The sequence below is a fragment of the Kogia breviceps genome, chromosome 1 (assembly GCF_026419965.1).
Source record: "Kogia breviceps isolate mKogBre1 chromosome 1, mKogBre1 haplotype 1, whole genome shotgun sequence".
Taxonomy (NCBI): domain Eukaryota; kingdom Metazoa; phylum Chordata; class Mammalia; order Artiodactyla; family Physeteridae; genus Kogia; species Kogia breviceps.
The window spans coordinates 32,283,160-32,306,765 of record NC_081310.1 but is presented as its reverse complement, the minus strand read 5'-3'; the positions used below and the strand labels follow the sequence as shown (position 1 = coordinate 32,306,765).

Genomic DNA, 23,606 nt, shown 5'->3' with positions numbered 1-23,606 from the left:
GTCCTAAGGGTCTGGTACAAGAGGTTCAATGAAGGTTTATCAAATAAATGAACATAAGTTTTACTAAGATAAGATATATTACATTAGGGTATGTAAAGAAGGCATTAGTACCGAATAACTACCACCACTAGGATGCAACCCCTTCTATCACAGAAAGATTTCTCCAGGGTAAGCTCGGGGAAAAAAGGGTTAGACACAGGGGAAGAAACAGTTCAGTCCCACTGTCAACACCAAGAGAAAACTGAATCCTGAGATTTTATTATCTACAGAGGCTTAAACACTCCCACTGGATTCTAAGTCAACAACACCAGTATACAGAAGGGATTGCATGTTTAATTGTCCAAGTGAATTAGATTAAATCCCCTCTACGCCAACTCAATTTCAATGTCAAACTAATGAGATAACATATGTGTGTATGATTTGTAACCTGAATTATACAAGTTTTAGTTATTATTATATAAGTGTTCAATACACAATTGTAAAATAAATGAACAAAATAAGATGATGATAGACCTTCACAGGTCACTAAGGAATCTAAACGCAGTGGAAGACTTTCTGATCAATAAAAGGCTAACTAAGGGATGTTAGTATAAAAGAGATTACACTATTTTTATTGTGTGATATACTTTCACGAGAGAAAAAACCATGAAGTTGCTATTCTGCTTACCTAGAGTATCATGAATAGGATACAACTGACTAGATTCAACAAACCTATTCTGTCATATTAGTGGAACACAAGGAAGCACTATCAGCCTATTTCAAAATGTGTAGCGTGACCCAAATTCTTTTTGGTTGTCACACTTACGAATGAAGATGGGGAAATGGAGGGGAAGGAGGAGGAAATGTCACAGCCTTCAAAGTTTACAGCAGACATTAGGATTCTGCAGAGTCCAAAGCAAGCAATAAGAAGTCGAGTGAGGGCCCACAGAGTCTCTCATATAGGTCACACAGAAACTGACAGTGGCTTGTGGAATGAGGAAGAGGGCAGAACAGTTGTTTGTTTCCCAAATCCTTCTCACTTAACTGCTGCCGAGTCATGTCTCTCAGAATATAAACCCAATTTCTAAGAATAAATTAAATGAAATCTTTTTGTCCACAAAGTGCTACTGAGGTAGTAAAATTGCTAAGCAGTTCAACACTCACAAATCTCTGGTTGGCAATTACAGACCACGGAGATCTGAGAATGCTGTGTTCTTTTAAATGAAAACTAGAAATAATCACTTCTATATCCACTGTTTTCAAAAGCTGACAACACCAAATTGCTCCTGTAAATAAGGTTTACATTTGTGGAAAGGTTCCTGTAATTCTCTGTTAGAAATATTTCTTCAAGAAATTATTTTTGATCGGAAAAGATATGAAGAGATTAAGTTTGCTGGGGGTGTGGGGAGGGGACAAGGGAGATATGAAAAAAATACCCCAAGGAAACCTGTGTTCCAACAAAACAGAGTCAATACAAGACTCATCGTTAGCTAAAGATTTGATACTAGAAGTTCATTCATTCGTTCACCCATTCATTCATGAAACACTATTATATGCTAGGCACTGTTCTAGAAGCTAGCTATCCAGCTGTGACTAAGACAAACTAGGTCTCTGGTCTTAATGAGCTCACTTTCTAGAGGAGAAAAACAGAAAATAAATGTATTTTTCTCCTTTAATCTGTGTAACAAGACAAAAATAAAGAAATGAAGTTAGAATAAGTACTTGATGAAATAGGCAATGACCAGAGAATGACTGAATGAGAAGGAGGGTGTGAGAAGGCACATGAAACAACTTCACACTCGGCGACTAGGGAAGACTTTTCTAAGGAGGTAACACTGGAGCTGAGACCTCAACTGTATGTTCAATTATTAGTGGAGTTGGGGGACGAAGTTGCCTAAAAGGCAGAGGAAACAGCCAGTGAAAAGGTCCTAAATATGCTAACAATCTTGATGAATCTGAGGAGGAGGAAAGTAGCCATTTATGGGTGAAATGTAGCGGGCGAGGAGACAACTGGCATGTGTCGACTCGGTGGCTGGCAGGTCTAGGTCATGTAGATCAGTGTATGAAGTCTGGGTTTTATTTTAAGAGCAGCTGGGGAGTCCCTGAGAATTTTAAGCAAGGGTGACATAACCTAATATATATTTTAAAAGTGAGTCATGGGGCTTCCCTGGTGGCGCAGTGGTTGAAAGTCTGCCTGCCAATGCAGGGGACACGGGTTTGAGCCCTGGTCTGGGAAGATCCCACGTGCCGTGGAGCGACTGGGCCTGTGAGCCACAATTGCTGAGCCTGCACGTCTGGAGCCTGTGCTCCACAACAGGAGAGGCAGCGATAGTGAGAGGCCCGTGCACTGCAATGAAGAGTGGCCCCCACTTGCCACAACTGGAGAAAGCCCCCCGCACAGAAACAAAGACCCAACACAGCCATAAATAAATAAACAAATTTTTAAAAGTTATATATATATAAAAAAAAGAATCTAAAAAGTGGGTCAGCAAACTATGGCCCCTGGGCAAATCCTCCCACAGCCTATTTCTGTAAATAAAGTTTTATTAAAGCAGAGCCATGCCCTTGATCTACATATTATCTATGGCTGCTTTTGCACCACAATGTCAGAAATGAGTAGCTGCAACAGAAACCACGTGGCCCACAAAGCCTATTTACTATCTGGCCGTTTAAGGAAAAAGTTTACTGACCCACGTTTTATTTTTTATTTTTGGCTGTGTTGGGTCTTCGTTGCTGTGTGCGGGCTTTCTCTAGTTGTGGTGAGCAGGTTTCTCATTGCGGTGGCTTCTTGTTGCAGAGCATGGGCTCTAGGCTTGTGGGCTTCGGTAGCTGCAGCAGGTGGGCTCAGCAGTTGCAGCACGTGGGCTCTAGGGCATGTGGGCTTCAGTAGTTATGGCTCGCAGGCTCTAGAGTGCAGGCTCAGTAGTTGTGGCACACAGGCTTAGTTGCTCCGCGGCATGTGGGATCTTCCCGGACCAGGGACTGAACCCATGTCCCCTGCACCGGCAGGCAGATTCTTAACCACTGTGCCACCAGGGAAGTCCCTGAACCATGTTTTAAAAAGCTCCCTCTGTGCTGTGGAAATCAGATTGTATGAAGGCGAGAGCAGAAGCAGGGAAACCAAGGTAGATGATATTCTGGAGTAAAGCTACCATAATTGATGGAGTGAATCTGTGTATGACTGGGTAAGTGCCTGTGAGCTCAATATGATGTTACACTCTATAGATCCATCGTGGAGAATACTATGGCTATCTAGATGTATACGTGCCAAGGTCCAGAGGTATGAAGGGATGCTTCAGGGTTTTATAAATCATGTTAACATATTTGGACTCTATCCTAAGAGCATGAGGAGGCACAGGAGAATTTTAAAGAGGGGAGTAAATTGATCAGATTCTAACATATTTTAGAAAAGAGTAGAATGGTTCACACACCATCTCTCCAAAGCCTGTCAAAACTTATAGGAATCTCAGAACTGCCTTTCTCTTCCAAGAAGTTGCCTAGACTAAAAGTCTTTAGTACAGCATTCATGAGAATAATTTTGGTTGCTTTTGCAGAAGCTCAAACCCTATTCAGATGAAATGAATGAGAATCTTTAATGGATAGGAACCAGGTATTTGTAGTTTTAGAAAGGGGATTTAAAGTGCACTCTTCATTAAAAATCACAGCTTAAGCAAGAAGGAGCTGATTTCCCAGGAAGCCTTGTGGAGTAATGGAAAGGCTGAAGTATTCTGTGGCTAGACTGTGCTTCCACGATCAAAGTCTATTACTAACTCTCCTTGAATACACAGACATTATTGTACTTGGAATACAGGACAATGAAGAGAAGGAGAGGAAAGGAGTACTTGACTCATCAAATAACTAGACATCTTAAGAATAAAAGCAGCAGAAATACAAACTCTTGGTTACCTTTAACTATCTAGTCTTTTACCTAAGAGAAACAAGAGGGTGAGTTAAGTTGACTAAACCTTGATTGCTGACAAAAAGAAATAGAAGAAAGGGAACTTTTATATTATAAAACATCTAATTCTAAAATCAAAGAAGGATGGTAATAACTATTAGTTAACAAACCACTGACACATTATCACCTATTTAAAATAGATTCTTGGACTTCTCTGGTAGCTCAGTGATTAGGAATCCACCTGCCAATGCAGGGGACACGGGTTCAAGCCCTGGTCCGGGAAGATCCCACATGCCAAGGAGCAACTAAGCCCGTGTGCCGCAACTACTGAGCCTGCACTCTATAGAGTCTGCAAGCCACAACTACGGAGCCCGTGTGCTGCAACTACTGAAGCCCACACGCCTAGAGCTCATGCTTCACAACAAAGAGAAGCCACCGCAATGGGAAGCCCCACGCACTGTGATGAAGACCCAATGCAGCCAAAAATAAATAAATAAATTTATTAGAAAAAATAAAATAGATTCTTGCACAAATGAAAGGAGAATTAGTTTCCTATAGGAAAACTCAGGAAGAACCATTCACCAGATGAACTCTTCATAAGAACAAGCAAATTTTAGTTCTCATAATCAGCAAATGTTTTTCTTGTTCTATAAAATGCTGCCTCCTCAAATCTGAAATCCAAGTGAATTTTAAAGGTTACTGATTGTTATTGAAGGAAATAGATCAAAAGATGTTACAGTGATTAGAAGTACTACAATAATATTTTGTTGGACTACAAACATTTTCTGTTTACATTTTAGGTTTATTTTTTGTTTTGACTATATTTGAAATTTTCACTCTTTCCTTGTAATAGTTAATATTTACAATTTGGGGGTTATTTTCTCTCCAGCTCTTTTAATTACAGACATAAGGGGCTTCTTTGAATTCTTCAGATGTACTACAGTCTCTCTCCTCCAGGACTTAGACAAATGCTACATACTCTTTATTTTGCCTGGAATACTTAGCTCTCCCTTCCCCACCCTCTGAGGAAGTAATATATAATCTACTGCTTATATAGACCTGAAGGTCTGAAATGGAAGTTATCCTAACAAAGAGTGAGGATGGGAGGGGACATCATGATTATAAAGATCTCTGAGGTGGGAAAGAGTTTGATGTACCCCAAAATTCAGAGAGGGCCAGAGTGAATGGAGTGGACAGAGAAGGAAAGAATGCACTAGAAAAGCAGTTTGCGATCAGGTCATCCAGAGGACTGCATGTCTTATTCATGACTTGAACGTGTTCCCAAAAGTGAAATTTGTAGGTAAAAGGGGAGTAAATGCTTGGAAGCTAGTTTCAAATTCAGGCTTTACCATTTATCAGTTATGTGACCTGGGGTGAGTTATTACAAATAATCTACTTTGTAAAGGGTTGGAGCTAACTGAGGATAAATTTGTGAAATGACTGGTATATTGCCTGATACATTACAGGCATTCCATAAATGGTGGTGGTGGTTATTATTAAATAATACCCAACATATGAAGAAATCTGTGATATCAGTGAAGAGTGATAAACACTTTGTTTATAATGGATACTGGATATTTTCTACTGTTATTAACACAGGTTATTCCATTCCTTCTTGAATATTAGTTGTAATATACACAATTTTGTATCTGTGGCACTGAACCTCACAGTTTATCATCTGAAACAAAAAAATACTGAAAAATAATATACTGAGCTATCTGTTTCAACCTCCGTAGTAACACGTTACATTTATTTTTGTCAGGGCTGTGACTGATTTTGACCAAACCTACCATTATAAGTAAAGGTACTTACTATAACTTATCTTAAGGTTTATGGTCTGATCTTCCACTCTGAGAAGAAAAGCACAGCTGATAAAAGTATTCAAGTGACTTCATCTTTTCACTTTGACACTTTTCAATAAAGTTGGCTCATGGGGATATAAATTACTGTACTAAGATCAAGAATTCATAGAACTCCTCGTTCAAAAGTTAAGCTGCCTTCCATGCACCTGTTCCCTCTGAAAGGACTTAATGTCAGCAAGAAATAAACTTCTCTTGTGTTAAAAAAAAAAAAAAAGTTAAGCTGCCTTCCTTGATTTTGTAATTTAAGGAAATTTTTACTTTACATTTTACTTTATTTTTTACTTTTATTTTACTTCACTTCACTTCACTTTATCGGCTGTGCCGCATGGCATGCGGGATCTTAGTTCCCCAACCAATCGAACCCATGCCCCCTGCAGTGGAAGCTCGGAGTCCTAACCAATGGACCACCAGGGAAGTCCCTTTTTAAAATAAATAAATAAATAAATCCCTTTAAAGTAGATCTTAAATAATAATGTTTTTCAAATATAATAATGCTTTAATAGTACACTGACAGTTCTTACCAGCTCGAATATGATTCAGTGAAGCCAACATCCTCAACATGAAAGAGGCTGGAACGGTAATGGTATTTCTAGTCTCTTCCAGCATGAGTTCATTTCGAGTTATAACCTATGAGGCAAGTTAAATAACCATGTCAAAGATCACAGGGTAACTGTACCTTTTCCTTAGAGATTAGGAGAACAGTAAAAAATTAGCAGGAATTATTTCATTCTTCATATGTATCTATATATGTCTATATTTCCATCTTAAGGCTACTCAGTGCCAAATAATTACTTTAACTTGCATTCGACAGAGTAAGATCAGAGAACACACTACTCTTTCAACTGGCAGAAAGACAAAGGTCAAACCTTGAGACTACTTAAAACATCCCAGAATTCAATTTATTTTTACTTATAATTTGTTTTCCAGAGCAGTCTACTTTGTGTCAGCTTATTATTTTCCCATCTAGTAGAACCGATACTTATAGTGACAGAGTAGTGTTAAATTATTATCCCTGGGTCACTTGGGTCCCTCAAGAAAAATGTTACCTTGACTGAAAGTAATCTTGAAAAATAAACCTTTGGATAAGAGTTACCAATGAATTGTGTCTTAAGTACCAAGAATTGGACTAAATGAACATCCATGAACATCTAGGGAGCTAAAGTATAATCACAGGCAAAGGAAAAAAGAAAGAGGAAAAACAAAGGTCATGGCAAAGGAAAAATAGGAAGAAAGAAAGGAAAGCATGAGAGGAAGAAAAAGATGCTAACCTGATCAGCAGTCCCCCAATGATATTACAGTACTTTTTCAACTCATCAGGGTGCCCGACAGGGCCCTTTACAACCATGCCCCAACCTAGCTTTTTAGTCCAACTGAGCTGCTTTCGTATGTGTCCTCTAGGTTTCAGCACACTGGTGGTTCATTTACCTTACAGTAACTTGAAACACACTGATCCTTCTGTCTCAAATGTTCCTTTGATCCTTGTATGCCTAGTAAACTCAGTCCAATTCTTATTTCCTCTGTGAAGACCTTCCCATCCCATCTATTACATTTGCAGGCATGGCTGTTCCTTTCTCCGGGCTTCCAAAACACTATGCGTACATCTCTGACACTGAGCACACTATATTCTAGCTGTTTATATGTCTGTTTTTTTCCACTAGTCTTTAAGTTCTGAAGGAAGGGTTTATCTTTTTAAATTCAGCACTGTGCCTGACATACACCAAGTGTTGTATATATGTCTATTAAATGAGTAAAAGTATACGTGGGAATTTCACTGTGAACTGTCAACCTTGGTCTAGAGAACTAGTTTTCCAACTCATTAATATTTTTAGCAATGAACTCTTATTGTATTGTTTTAAGAGGGGGTAGTATCAACCTTAGTTGCACTCCCCTCCCCACAGAAGTTCAACAATTAGTTAGTAGCTGATTAATGCAATGGATCCTTATTTTCATAAGAAATCTTATATGGAAACCCAAAAATGAAAACCGTCATTGCAGTTGGGAAGGAAATGCCCAGAGTTTAGCTTTCATATCATCCATCTTCCTGCTTCCAATCCTGTAAAAGAAACTAGAGCTTCAGAGAATTCAGTTTGAAAACTAGTGATGTAACAGTAGCTTCAGAAGCTGAAGAAATCTTAAAATATAATCATAAGGGAAAAGAGTCTCCAATCATTTGTTCTGCTACCTATTTGGCTATGATTATGGAGAACAGCTACAGTAAAACTATTTTCTTAAAAGGACACAGTGTTTTTTTTAATGATTCTTCATTGCAATAAGTACAAATAGTCAACCTATTTTTCTTAAACTACAATATACTATATCTGTTACTACCAATAATCAATATTCTACTTATCCAAATAATATTCCAATTTTTACCTCTCTAGTATTGTGGGCATGTTTTATTCTTGACTTTTCGTTTTCTTAAAATTTGATCTCATTAAATGAATTAACTTGTTTTATGTTACCAACTAATAACAAAATGAGATGCTTTGATTCTTCTTAAAACAGCAGTTCAGGAACAAAGTGACATATGTTCTGTAATAAGTATAATAAAAATCTTACTTCATCAGCAAGTTTTCGGTTAAAAATCCTTGACTCTTCTAGTGGTGACCAGATCTTTATGTCATAATCTATGCCAGACGAGGCTAGAACTAGAAATAAAATGTTCACATTAATATAAAGCTTAGAAATATGCCATTAACTCATGTAAACTTATAATGTATATATGCATGTTTGTATATGTTCAGCAAAATTGAGTTAGAATGGAAATTGTACTGATACCTTTAATTGTTAACTGAGAATATTATTTTGAAGATTTCCTAAAAGTTACTCTAGAACACAATTTTAAGACCATCTTGAAATCACTCATTTTTTTCTTATTTACTGCTCTTTTATGAGAAACATGGGCAATTTCAAATATAAGGCAAGAACAAGCCAATGCTCCTTTGTTCTGGTAAATTAATTCAGACATGGGAAGACTGTAAAAGGCTTGGACGTTCAATTTGGTTAAGTAGTGAAAAGTTCAATCAGCCAAACCTCTTACAGCTGACAAAACTTAGAAGCATTCTTAGGAGTATAAACTCTTTAACCTATTTTCCCATATTTTCTGCCAAAAGCAGGTTATAAGTGTTTTTTGTTTTAAACCCCAAATAGCAATACTTGACCCTAGTGGCTGCCTACTAGGATAATTTGGATTATTTTTATATTAACAACTAGAAAAAAGTTGAAGCTGATTAATCATACTAATGATTTCTAGACCTTGCCTTATAAAAGGTCATCTTACTTGGGTCAAATGGGTGTGGCTGCAGGCAGTTTACCACGTGATTATCAGCTTCCAGAAGCATTAAATGCTCAGCAGTGTGACGATCCCAGATGAAGATATGGCCACAGTCGGAACCACTCATTACAAAGTTAGCACCCCAGAAATTGGCTTCTTTTATCTAAGGGTTAAAAAAAAGGAAATGATAAGAGAATTCAAAGTTATTAAAAAAGATTTATTCTATTCTCAAGTTAAAACAACTAATTGGCTCAGGAAATAAAAAACTGAAGAGAGCCTTTGTCTTCTAGTATATTGAAATCATGATAGAAATTTATCAGCAGGGATAAAGTGGCAGTAAGTAATGAAAAATCCCCCATGAAGATAGGGATTTGCTTTGTTCAATGCTGTATTTATAGTGCCTGAAACAGTACTTGGCACACAGTAGGTGCTGAGTTAATAACTGCTAAATGAATGAATGGGATTTCTGCGTTTTGAACGGTATAATGGAAACATATATATATGTTTTTTGTTTTTTGCTTTTTGTTTTTTGCGGTACGCGGGCCTCTCACTGTTGTGGCCTCTCCCATTGCGGAGCACAGGCTCCGGACGCGCAGGCTCAGCGGCCATGGCTCACGGGCTCCGCAGCATGTGGGATCTTCCCGGACCGGGGCACGAACCCGTGTCCCCCTGCATCGGCAGGCGGACTCTCAACCACTGTGCCACCAGGGAAGCCCTATATGTTATTGAACTTTCCAAAAACGGTTCCATTTTAGCTTTTACAAGATAATAAAAACAATTCATAGAAAAAAATGAATTGTTCCCTCCTGTATCTTGCTTTATGCCCCAAACCAAAAAGTACCAATCTTTTTATTAGCTATTAGAAGCTCTCACAATCAAGAAGGAAAGATATAAATATTTACTTTCATGAAGCAATGAGACAGGATATGTTAGAATGGTTATGATGGAATTTTTCAGCAGATGCACATGAATGAACCATCAAAAATCTTTGTACGGGCTTCCCTGGTGGCGCAGTGGTTGGGAGTCCGCCTGCCGATGCAGGGGACGCGGGTTCGTGCCCCGGTCCGGGAAGATCCCACGTGCCGCGGAGAGGCTGGGCCCGTGAGCCGTGGCCGCTGCGCCTGCGCGTCCGGAGCCTGTGCTCCGCGACGGGAGAGGCCGCAACAGTGAGAGGCCTGCGTACCGCAAAAAAAAAAAAAAAAAATCTTTGTACTTCATATCAGAATTTCTGAAATCATTTTATGTGCAGCTGCTACTTTGCTATTTTTGGCAAAGCAAAGGAGAGGAGCCAATTTTGTTGTTACTTGAAACTACAATACTTTTATATTTACTTGTCTTCTTTTTTTTTCCATTCCTATCCCTAATTATTTACCTCCAAAATTTTAACCAGCAAAATGCAAGAAATATAAATTGGTTACTTATATTAATAATGAGTATGCTTTCCAGAATGATTAAATTATTACTACCAATGATGTCTATAGAGACAGCTAATTATTTCCCCATCCCAAAGTTACTTTTTGCCTTGACTCTAAAGAAAGCAGATTAAAACTGATTCTGTAGATATTTTTTGATAACTCAATGAATATATGAGAACACTTTCTAGGTATGAATGGTTCGGAGTTAACAGTTATGTTAATCATCTCATAAGATTCTCTTAGTAAATAGTTAATATTGCATTTGGTATATAGACTTCTGAGTTATAAAAACTTGAAATGATCTTAGAGATCATCTGGTCTATTCTTATTTCATAGATGAGGAAATTAAAGTCTAGAAAGACAAGGTGACTAAAACAAATCTTTACTTGTCAATCTTGAAAAGATTTATGATTATAATCTGACTGTATTTTGCAAAGAACCTGGATTTCATGTATCCAAATCTTTCTCTCCAAAACCAACAAAGGGCACTATTATGAACTAAAAAAATCTACTAGGAAAGTAGACAACAAGTGTGAGAGAGCAAAGAAGAAGCAATGGTTACTTGTACAAGCTAAAATTTTTTAAATTCTACGATAGTTCCTCAGTAGGGTAGAGTTTTCTTATAAAAAATGATGGTCTTTCACAATATATTATAGGACGAAAAGAACTATGTTTGGGTAAAGAGATAACTGTGAAGATGCAATAATATATTGGAATCACACTGGCATATATGAAAATAATCATTATGGAAAAAAATTCATATTACGAAATTGCAGTTCTTCCAAAGAATGTCATGAGTATATGGTACCATTGTCCTGGAGTTGCGATGGCCCTTATAAACCATCTTTACTAGTGGCCTTCTAATGTTCAAGGTATCCAATTCCTCCATTTCTTTTCTTTCTTTTCTCCGCCTGAAGAACTCCTGAATTCGGGCAACAGCAGAGCGTCTATGAATTACATATTATTAAAAAAAACAGAAATAAGTAAAAAACATTCACAGGACACTATAGAATGAAAATAAGCAACATTAAAATACGGTAAAGTCTAGAAAACATTTAAACTAAACATTATGTCAATAAGGCATCCCCAACCAAAAGCATAAAGAGGCAGACACAACAGTGAGACTACATCAGACTAGTTGAGTTACTAAAACAAAATGTTTTAGTTAAGAGATCACTTAGAAATTTGGTACTGGTTGAGAGAGTAAAGGAAATAGCATGCGGCACACTTTTTAAACGGCTGTTTTATAAAAACATAATACAGACAAAATTAATATGCAATTTACTACAAATAAAACAAAACCTATTCAATATTATTTGTCCTCTCCATATTAGGAAATGTAAAGGCATAAAGAGAAACCAAAAGAAGAAACTAACATATAATTTCAGTGGATAAACTTATGTTTTGAGATTTTGTTTAAAGATGTTTGTTCTCAGCAAAGAACAGACTAGTCAAGAAAAACAATATTAATATACATGAATAAAACAAGGACCTTCAAATAGAATCTATTCTATATGAACTCCATATTAGAGTACAGATTTAGAGCTATAAGGCTGATTTTACTCTCCTAAGAACTGAGTTGGTCACAAAACTAGAGAAGAACAATGGACTCTTTAAGACTGATTTAATTATTAGAAGGAAATTTTCCTAACACATGTTACTGAATAACTTTGTTAGTTTGAACTTCTTATTTAAAACATTATGGGCTTCCCTGGTGGCGCAGTGGTTGAGAGTCCACCTGCTGATGCAGGGGACACGGGTTCGTGCCCCGGTCCGGGAGGGTCCCACATGACACGGGCCCATGAGCCATGGCTGCTGAGCCTGCGAGTCCGGAGCCTGTGCTCCTCAACGAGAGAGGACACAATAGTGCAAGGCCCAAGTACCGCAAAAAAATAATAATAATAATAAATTAAATAAAACATTATATTTTGCCATATAATAGACCAAAACTCCAAAATATATAAAGTGTCCACAAATCAGTATGAAAAATGAACACTATAATAGAAAAAAGGTAAAGAACATGAATAGGGAAATTATAGAAGAGACTTAATAAATATACAAAAGGATGCCCAGCCTCACTAATATTAAGATAAAAATAAAAACAAATTGATCTTTTTGTATGTCTATCAGATTAAAAAATTTTTTACATCTATCAGAGTGGCAAGAATACAGGAAAATAGGCACTACTGGTAAGAGTTTGAAAGTTTTATATATAAAAAAGTGCACTCTTTTGTTGTAAACTTTGGGTGTGTGTGTGTGGTACGCGGGCCTCTCACTGTTGTGGCCTCTCCCGTTGCGGAGCACAGGCTCCGGACGCACAGGCTCAGTGGCCATGGCTCACGGGCCCAGCCACTCCGCGGCATGGGGGATCCTCCCAGACCAGGGCACGAACCCGTGTCCCCTGCATCAGCAGGCGGATTCTCAACCACTGCCCACCAGGGAAGCCCCTGTTGTAAACTTTTGACTGAAGTAGAACATATTCAGGAAGGTATAAAATCATAAATGTGTAGCTCAATGCATTTTTGCAAAATAGCCCCATGTAACCAGTACCAATATGAGAGACAGAAAATAAACAGAATTCCAGGAGAGATAGAGAATAAATAGAATTCCAGAAGTCTCTCTATGCTCCATTCCCATTATTACGCTCCCCTTATAGGAAACCACTATTCTGACTTCTAACATGATGGATTAATTTTGCCTGTTTGTGAACATTAACTAAATGGAATCATACAAAATATATTTTGTGTCTAGCTTCTTTACCTCAATATTACATTTGTAAGATTCATCCATATTGTTGAATTTAGCTATAGTTCATTCATCCTCTTTGCTGTAGAGTACTACTTTGTATAAATACATTATAATTTACTTTTTCCATTCAACTGTTGGTAAACATTGGGTTGTTTACAGGTTTTGATTACTGAAATAGTGCTTTGGCAAACATATGTACATATTTCTGTTGACTATATATCCAGGAGTGGAATTGCTGGACCACAGTATGTGCATATGGTCAGCTTTAACAGATACTCCCAAACAATTTTCCAAAGTGGTTACAGCAATTTATAATACCACTGGCAATATATTAGTGTTCCAGTACAATATATTTTTGAAGAGAAATTAAATAATATCCATTAAAATTTAAAACATGTATTTGCTTTGATGTAGCAATTTCATCTTTTAAAAATGTATGCTGTAGAAAAATGAATATGCAAATATATATATATATACACACAATATATACAGACACACACACATATATATTCACTGCAGTACTTTGAGAAACACTGGAAATAATCTAAATGTCTTATACATAGAAAGGTTAAATAAATTATGGCACATTCGTACATTGGAATACTTATGCCACCATTAAAAACAAGAAAGATCCATAAGCAAGAACATGAAAAATGTCAGCATTATCCTACTGAATCTACAACATAGGTTAAAAAATAATTCATAGGGGAAAAATTTATATATATACATAGAGTCTAGAAAACCAGACACTAAATTGTTAATAACACTTTCTAAAACAATTACAGAACAATTATGTTGTCTTATAATAAAAAGGTATTTTCTTTTTCATAAAATGGTATCATAAATTCTGTAGGCTTATTTAAAAAGTGTTTAAAAAACTTTATCCTATGCTATATATATGTTTTAAAAAAAAGGGTCCAGAATTTTAAGTTAGATATCATTAGAAACTACCACACAGAAAGCTGACATGTTTAGTTTACTCTGATTATCTCTTTCTGATTGGGAAGTGATAAATGGGAGGGGCTGAGAGTTCAAATGTTCTCAAAAGAAACATAATTAGTATGATTGAAACTCTTTTTTCTAAAGTGGAAGAGAAAAGGACACTCAATCAGTTAAAAATACGTGATTAACAGGAAATCAATAAAGAAAAAGCTCTTGCTAAGAAAGAGTATCTAGAAACTAACACAACATTGTAAATCAACTATACTTCTATAAAATAAATAAATAAATAAATAAAAGAGTATCAGGTAGTAGAGGAAATAGAAAGAATCCTGCTGATAAACCGAAGGCCTTGGGAGTTATAAATGGAAAAAGAAACTATATGACAAATTAAGAATTAGACAAAAGCTCAAATCATTTAGAACAAGGTATTTGGACAAAATTAAAGTTGAATGAGTAATGAGATGATAGTAATTAACAATTGATGGTACCAAATCATAAGTATTCATTTCACTTAAAAGTTTGCTGTGGAATATGGTCTAATTTACTGCTTAATGTTTGTTTGGCTTAACAATCCTGATAAAGAATAATTGTGAAAAACAGATCTCAAGCTATGCAGTTTGTATTGTACAGTTTAGATAAAAGATTAGGGCACCTACCACTATTTCGCTGTAGGAAAATGACCTAAAACAGAAAAAAAAGCTTCAAGTACACAAATTTCAAATTAGATGATAAAAAGTGACAGTAAATTCTATACTTGTATATATAGTCAGGTGATGTCCAACACAGCAAACAGTTCTAAAAGAGATGAATAAACTTAGAATGAATACATTGAGGGGAATTCCCTGGCAGTCCAATGGTTAGGACTCCGCACTTTCACTGCCAAGGGCCTGGGTTCAGTCCCTGGCCAGGGAACTAATATCCCTCTGGCTGTGTGGCCAAAGAAAAAAAAATTACACACTGAAACCACTTTCCTAGAGGATATTTCATAAAAAACACCAAAAGAATATAAGATGTTGAAAATAATAAATTTGTAATTTCTTACTTTGCAAATTTAATCAAATTAAAATTAAAATGATACATACATATGAAGAACACCAATCAGCAAATAACTATTTATTAAAAGCCTACTGTTTGCAAACTTGTTTTTGAGAATATTAGTTATTAATTCTTTTATATACATGATAGCTTATGTTAACTTGGCACACAATTTAAAATTCATAAAAGACATTATAAAGTTCAGTAAGCATGGAAAATTTCAGAAGTAAACAATAAATAAAGAGTTACATTCCAACCCAATGGAGGAAAAAAAATGAAAAAACAAAACAACAGCAAAAAGATAAAAATCTTAATCCTGAAAAACACAGGAAAGTTTAAAAAAATTAGGTAAAACAGGATAATTAGAAATAAAAAGTTGGAAACAAGTCCAAAAGTAGCCATGATAATAATAAAGAGACTAAATTCACCAATGGAGAAAAATGAGATTGTCTCAGACATACCTAAAGTATTACAACAAGGAAAGATTTCAGGGAAAAGGATATTGTGCAAATGCTAATCATATGAAAGGTGGCATAGCTACAGTAATATCAGACAAAACAGACTAAGATTAAAAAGTAGCATTAAAGGTAGAGAGGATTACTACATATATAGTAAGTTCAGTTTACCAGGAAGATATAACAATTTAACATATAAGCACACAATTAAAAGCCTCAAACTTCATTAAAAAAGAAAATGACAGAACTACAAGGAGAATTAGATACATACACCATTTTAATGATTTCAATACATCTCTATCACTATTTTATAAGTCAAGCTAGCAAAAAATATGGATAATATGAACATCAAATTAACAGTCTTAATCGAATGGTCACATATAAAATTCTACATTAAAAATTAAAGTCATATGCTTTTCAAGCACACATGGAACATTTACAAATTTATCATGTACAAGGCCACAAAGCCACTTTCTACAAATTTCAAAGTATGGGTCTAAACCAACCATGTTCTCTGACCACAAATTAGATGTTAATAAAAAAAAGCTGAATGTATACAATTAAAGAAGTTTGAAAAAGAACCACAAAGGAATCTCAAATAATATACAAGGAAGGAAATAATAAAGAGAGAAGAAAAGTAGAAATATAAAACAAAGGGGTTAACAAATATGAGAGAAATCAACAAAGCCAAAAGTTGTTTCTTTTTCTTTTTCTTTTTGGCTGTGCCACACGGCTTGCCAGATCTTAGTTCCCTGACCAGGATAATGGAGAAAAAATTAAGGAGGTTCAAAGAAATAATGTTATGAATAAAAAGGTGGCTATAACTAAAGACACAGCAGAAATTAAAAAGACAATAAAAATACCATAATAAATTTGAAAAGTTAGATGAATTGACAAATTGAAAAATATCACCTAAAACTGACTAAAGAACAGAGTTGAAATAGTCCTGTAATTATTAAAGAATCAAAATAATACTTGAAAACCATACCCCAAAGAAAATACCAGTTCCAGACAGTTTTATAAGTAGGGTCTACTAAATTTTCAAAGAAAAGATCATTCCAATCTTATACAAACTCTGCCAGAGAAAAGAAAAAGAGGAAATATTCTTCTACTCATTCTCTGAGGCTAATGTAACTTTTTACCAAAAAAAGGGTCATGAGACTATAAGAAAGGAAATCCAGTCAGAATATAGATGCAAAAGTCCTCACAAAATATTAGCAAACTAAATCCAACATGTCCAAATGATAATCTATCATGACCAAGTTAGATTTATCTCAGGAGTATAGATTGTTTAATCTGCTTCCACATGCAAGGAGCTTGAAGGTTCCCACTTTGCAGCTAATAAGTAAAAGCTGAATGGACTGAAAAATCAACAACTCTTCTTGGACCCCTAAGAGAGAGGAGGACACCAGGCATCACAGAACTCTAGAATGCGTCCCCTCCCCCACACATCACCACATTACTAAAGGCCTATGTACCGCAGTTCCTATTACCTAGTACATCATATACAGCTATGGAAAAAAAAATTACAAGGCATAGGAAAAGGCAAAAAACACAATCTGAAGAGACAGCATCAGAATGAGATATGGCAGGGATGTTGGAATTCTCAGACCAGGAATTTTTTTTTTTTTTTTTTTTTGCGGTACGCGGGCCTCTCACTGCTGTGGCCTCTCCCATTGCAGAGCACAGGCTCCGGACGCGCAGGCCCAGCGGCCATGGCTCATGGGCCTAGCCACTCCGCGGCACGTGGGATCCTCCCAGACCAGGGCATGAACCCACGTCTCCTGCCTCAGCAGGCGGACTCTCAACCACTGCACCGCCAGGGAAGCTCTATTTTTTTTATTTTTATTTTTTTAAACGTCTTTATTGGAGTATAATTGCTTTACAATGGTGTGTTAGTTTTTGCTTTATAACAAAGTGAATCAGCTATACATATACATATATCCCCACATCTCCTCCCTCTTGCGACAGACCAGGAATTTAAAACAACTATGATTCAGGACTTCCCTGGCAGTCCAGTGGTTAAGACTCTGCACTTCCCATGCAGGGGGTGCGGGTTTGATCCCTGGTCGGGGAACTGAGATCCCACATGCTGCACCACGTGGACAAAGAAAAAAAAAAAAAAAAAAAAAAAAGATCCTTCCTGCCATCAGCATCCTCAGACCTCCCTTGTCCCCCAGACTATTGCAACAGCTCTGAAAGCTTCCTGACCTCTCCCAATGCCAGCCAGCTTATAAAGCCTCCTCCCCCAGCAATTGGGAAATTTCTCTTCAGGGCTCTCATTCCCCTTTAAAAGAATAAAAAAATATATAAAACAACTATGATTAATATGCTAAGGGCTCTCTAACTGATAGACAGCATGCAAGAATAGATGGGCAATGTAAGCAGAGAGATGAAAATCCTAAGAAAGAAATAAAAAGAAATGCAAGAGATCAAAAACACTGGAACAGAACACAGACTACCTTTGACAGGCTTATTAGTAGACTGGACATGGCTGAGAAAAGAATCTTTGAGCTAAAGCCTACATCAACAGAATCCTTTAAAACCAAAAAGCAAAGAGAGCAAAGATTGAAAAAAACAAACAATATCCAAGGACTGTGGGATAACTATCAATACAAAAAGTGTAACATAGGCATATCAGAGTGAGAAGAAAGGAACAGATGAGATATTTGAAACAATAATGACTGAGAATTTCCCCAAATTAATGTGAGACACCAAACCACAGATCCAGGAAGCTCAGAGAACACCTTGCAGGATAAATGCCAAAAAAGAACTATACTTTGGCATATCACTTTCAAAATATGAAAATCAAAGATAAAGAAAAAATCCTGAAAGAAGTCTGAGGAAAAAAAAAATCATACTTATAAAGGAATAAAGATAAGAATCACATCCTACTTCTCCTCAGAAACCATGAAACAAAAAGAGAATAGAGTGAAATAATTAAAGTGTTGAGAGAAAAAAACAAAACAAAACCACCAACCTAGAATTCTGTACAATGGAAAATTATCCTTCTGAAGTGAATGAGAATAAAGTCTTTCTCAAACAAAAACCAAAGAAATTTGTTGCCAGTAGACTTGCCTTGCAAGAGAAGTTCTTTAGAGAGAAGGAAAATAATAAAATAATAAAGGTCAGAAACATGAACTGACATAAACAACAGAAGGGCATCAAAGAAGAAATGAGTGAAGGTAAAATAAAAACTTTTAATTTTCTTATTCTAACAAATAACACTTTGTTCAAAATAATAATAGCAACAAGCATTCCATTATCTATGTGCATATATATGTATATATATGCTTATGTATGCTTAAAGTGAAATGATTTACAGCTATGATACAAGGCACAGAAAGAAGGAATTAGGATTTTGTTATTATAAGGTAGTCAGACTACTTATGAAGCAGTATAGTGTTATTTGAATTAGCTGTAAATTTATATTGCAAACTCTAGGGTAACCACTAACAGAGGTAAAAAAAGAAGTACAAATGCTATGCTAAGAAAGGAGAGAAAATGGAATCATATAAAATGCTGAATTAAAACCACAAAAGGTGACCTTCGAGAAGGCAGAAGATTAAGACATGGAGATCACCTTCCTCCCCACAAATACATCAGAAATACATCTACATGTAGAACAACTCCTACAGAACACCTACTGAACACTGGCAGAAGACCTCAGACTTCCCAAAAGGCAAGAAACTCCCCACGTACCTGGGCAGGGCAAAAGAAAAAAGAAAAAACAGAGACAAAAGAATAGGGACGGGACCTGCACCAGTGGGAGGGAGCTGTGAAGGAGGAAAGGTTTCCACAACTAGGAAGCCCCTTTGTGGGCAGAGAATGTGGGTGGCAGAGGGGGGAAGCTTCGGAGCCACGGAGGAGAGCGCAGCAACAGGGGGTGCAGAGGGCAAAGTGGAGAGATTCCCACACAGAGGATTGGTGCCGAACAGCACTCACGAGCCTGAGAGGTTTGTCTGCTTACTGTCCAGGGAAGGTGGGGTCTGGGAGCTGAGGCTCAGGCATCGGAGGTAAGATCCCAGGGACAGGACTGGGGTTGGCTGCGTGAACACAGCCTGAAGGGGGCTAGTGCGCCACAGCTAACCAGGAGGAAGTCTGGGAAAAAGTCTGGAACTGCCTAAGAGGCAAGAGACCATTGTTTCAGGGTGTGTGAGGAGAGGGGATTCAGAGGACCGCCTAAACGAGCTCCAGAGATGGGCGCAAGCAGCAGCTATCAGCACGGACACCAGGGATGGGCATGAGATGCTAAGAAGCCTGTGTGCAAGCACAGGTCACTATCCACACCTCCACTCCCGGGAGTCTGTGCAGCCCCCCACTACCAAGGTTCCGTGATCCAGGGCCAACTTCTCTGGGAAAATGCATGGCACACCTCAGGCTGTTGCAACGTCACAACAGCCTTTGCAGCCCCGGGCTCGTCCCACATTCCGTACCCCTCCCTTCCCGCCCCCCCTCCCCCCGGGCTGAGTGAGTCTGAGCCCCCTAATCAGCTGCTACTTTAACCCTGTCCTGTCTGAGCGAAGAACAGACGCCCTCAGGTGACCTACACGCAGAGGCGGGGCCAAATCCAAAGCTGAACTCCAGCAGCTGTGCGAACAAAGAAGAGAAAGGGAAACCTCTCCCAGCAGCCTCAGGAGCAGCGGATTAAATCTCCACAATCAACTTGATGTACCCTGCATCTCTGGAATAGCTGAATAGGCAACAAATCATCCCAGAATTGAGGTGGTGGACTTTGGGAGCAACAATATATTTTTTTTTCCTTTTTCTCTTTTTGTGAGTGTATATGTGTATGCTGCTGTGTGTGATTTTGTCTGCGTAGCTTTGCTTTTACCATTTGTCCTGGGGTCTGTCCGTTTTTTTGTTTCTTTTTTTTTTAGCATAGTTTTTAGAGCTTGTTATCATTGGTGGATTTGTTTTTTGGCTTGGTTGCTCTCTTCTTTTTTTTTCTTACTTTTTAATATGTTTTTATTTTTAATAATTATATTTTATTTTTATAACTTTATTTTATTTTTCTCTTTCTTTCTTTCTTTCTTTTTTTCTCCCTTTTCTTCTGAGCCGTGTGGCTGACAGGGTCTTGGTACTCCGGCCGCGTGTCAGGCCTGTGCCTCTGAGGTGGGAGAACTGAGTTCAGGACATTGGTCCACCAGAGGCCTCCCAGCTCCTTGTAATATCAAACAGCGAAAGCTCTCCCAGAGATCCCCATCTCAATGCTAAGACCCAGCTCCACTCAAGGACCAGCAAGGGGCTTCCCTGGTGGCGCAGTGGTTGAGAGTCCGCCTGCCGATGCAGGAGACGTGGGTTCGTGCCCCGGTCCGGGGGGATCCCACGTGCCGTGGAGCGGCTGGGCCCGTGAGCCATGGCCGCTGGGCCTGTGCGTCCGGAGCCTGTGTTCCGCAACGGGAGGGGCCGCGGCGGTGAGAGGCCCGCATACCGCAAAAAAAAAAAAAAAAAAAAAAAAAAAAAGGACCAGCAAGCTACAGTGCTGGACACCCTATGCCAAACAACTAGCAAGACAGGAACACAACCCCCACATATTAGCAGAGAGGCTGCCTAAAATCATAATAAGGTCACAGACACCACAAAACACATGACTGGACACAGACCTGCCCACCAGAAAGACAAGATCCAGCCTCATCCACCAGAACACAGGAACTAGTCCCTCCACCAGGAAGGTTACACAACCCACTGAACCATCCTTAGCCACTGGGTGCAGACACCAAAAACAACAGGAACTACAAACCTGTAGCCTGCGAAAAGGAGACACCAAACACAGTAAGATAAGCAAAATGAGAAGACAGAGAAACACACAGCAGATGAAGGAGCAAGGTAAAAACCCACCAGACCAAACAAATGAAGAGGAAATAGGCAGTCTCCCTAAAAAAGAATTCAGAGTAATGACAGTAAAGATGATCTGAAATCTTGGAAACAGAATGGAGAAAATATAAGAAATGTTTAACAAGGAACCTGACGAACTAAAGGGCAAACAAACAATGATGAACAACACAATAAATGAAATTAAAAATTCTCAAGAAGGAATCAATAGCAGAATAACTGAGGTAGAAGAACAGATAAGTGACCTGGAAGATAAAATAGTGGAAATAACAACTGCAGAGCAGAATAAAGAAAAAAGAATGCAAAGAATTGAGAACAGTCTCAGAGACCTATGGGACAACATTAAACGCCACCAACATTCGAATTACAGGGGTCCCAGAAGAAGAAGAGAAAAAGAAAGGGACTGAGAAAATACTTGAAGAGATTATAGTTGAAAACTTCCCTAATATGGGAAAGGAAATAGTTAATCAAGTCCAGGAATTGCAGAGACTCCCATACAGGATAAATCCAAGGAGAAACATGACAAGACACATATTAACCAAACTATCAAAAATTAAAAACAAAGAAAAAATATAAAAAGCAGCAAAGGAAAAACAACAAATAACATATAAGGGAATCTCCATAAGGTTAACAGCTGATCTTTCAACAGAAACTCTGCAAGCAAGAAGGGAGCGGCAGGACATATTTAAAGGGATGAAAGGGAAAAATCTACAACCAAGATTACTCTACCCAGAAAGGATCTCATTCAGATTTGACAGAGGAATTAAACCTTTACAGACAAGCAAAAGCTAAGAGAATTCAGCACCACCAAACCAGCTTTACAAGAAATGCTAAAGGAACTTCTCTAGGCAGGAAACAGAAGAGAAGGAAAACACCTACAATAAAAAACCCAAAACAATTAAGAAAATAGTAATAGGAACATACATATCGATAATTACCTTAAATGTAAATGATTAAATGTTCCAACCAAAAGATACAGACTGGCTGAATGAATACAAAATCAAGACCTGTATATATGCTGTCTACAAGAGATCCACTTCAGACCTAGGGACACAGACAGAATGAAAGTGAGGGGATGGAAAAAGATATTCCATGCAAATGGAAATCAAAAGAAAGCTGGAGTAGCAATTTTCATGTCAGACAAAATGCACTTTAAAATAAACACTAGTACAAGAGACAAAGAAGGACACTACATAATGATCAAGGGATTGATCCAAGAAGATGTAACAATTGTAAATATTTATGCACCCAACATAGGAGCACCTCAAAACATAAGGCAAACGCTAACAGCCATAAAAGGGGAAATCGACAGTAACAAAATTATAGTAGGGGGCTTTAACACCTCACTTTCACCAATGGACAGATCATCCAAAATGAAAATAAACAAGGAAACACAAGCTTTAAATGATACATTAAACAAGATGGACTTAACTGATATTTATAGGACATTCCATCGAAAAACAACAGAATATACTTTCTTCTCAAGTAGCCATGGAACATTCTCCAGGATAGATCATATCTTGGGTCACAAGTCAAGCCTTGATAAATTTAAGAAAACTGAAATCGTATGAAGTATCTTCCGACCACAACGCCATGAGATTAGATATCAATTACAGGAAAAAATCTGTAAAAAATACAAACAGATGGAGGCTAAACAATACACTACTTAATAACCAAGAGATCACTGAAGAAATCAAAGAGGAAACCAAAAAATACCTAGAAACAAATGACAATGAAAACACGACAACCCAAAACCTATGGGATGCAGCAAAAGCAGTTCTAAGAGGGAAGTTTATAGCAATATAATCTTACTTTAAGAAACAAGAAACCTCTCAAACAAACAAGGTAACCTTACACCTAAAGCAATGAGAGAAAGAACAAAAAAACCCCGAAGTTAGCAGAAGGAAAGAAATCATAAAGATCAGATCAGAAATAAATGAAAAAGAAATGAAGGAAACAATAGCAAAGATCAATAAAACTAAAAGATGGTTCTTTGAGAAGATAAGCAAAATTGATAAACCATTAGCCAGACTCATCAAGAAAAAAAGGGAGAAGACTCAAATCAATAGAATTAGAAATGAAAAAGGAGAAGTAACAACTGACGCTGCAGAAATACAAAGGAGCATGAGAGATTACTACAAGCAACCCTATGCCAATAAATGG

General features: G+C 37.5%; 1 protein-coding gene across 18 annotated transcripts in view; it reads right to left on the bottom strand.

Moving 5' to 3' along the window:
* The window catches only part of DCAF6 (DDB1 and CUL4 associated factor 6), a 168,918-nt gene that overhangs the window by 1,288 nt on the left and 144,024 nt on the right, over positions 1-23,606 (bottom strand). For all 18 annotated transcript variants that reach the window (XM_067030148.1, XM_067030157.1, XM_059073311.2 and 15 more), the window contains 4 exons: positions 11,237-11,375; positions 9,020-9,176; positions 8,299-8,387; positions 6,261-6,366 (listed from right to left, as the gene is read on the bottom strand). In XM_067030148.1, the coding sequence (XP_066886249.1) occupies positions 6,261-6,366; positions 8,299-8,387; positions 9,020-9,176; positions 11,237-11,375 (491 nt within the window). The remainder of the gene's footprint in view (positions 1-6,260; positions 6,367-8,298; positions 8,388-9,019; positions 9,177-11,236; positions 11,376-23,606) is intronic.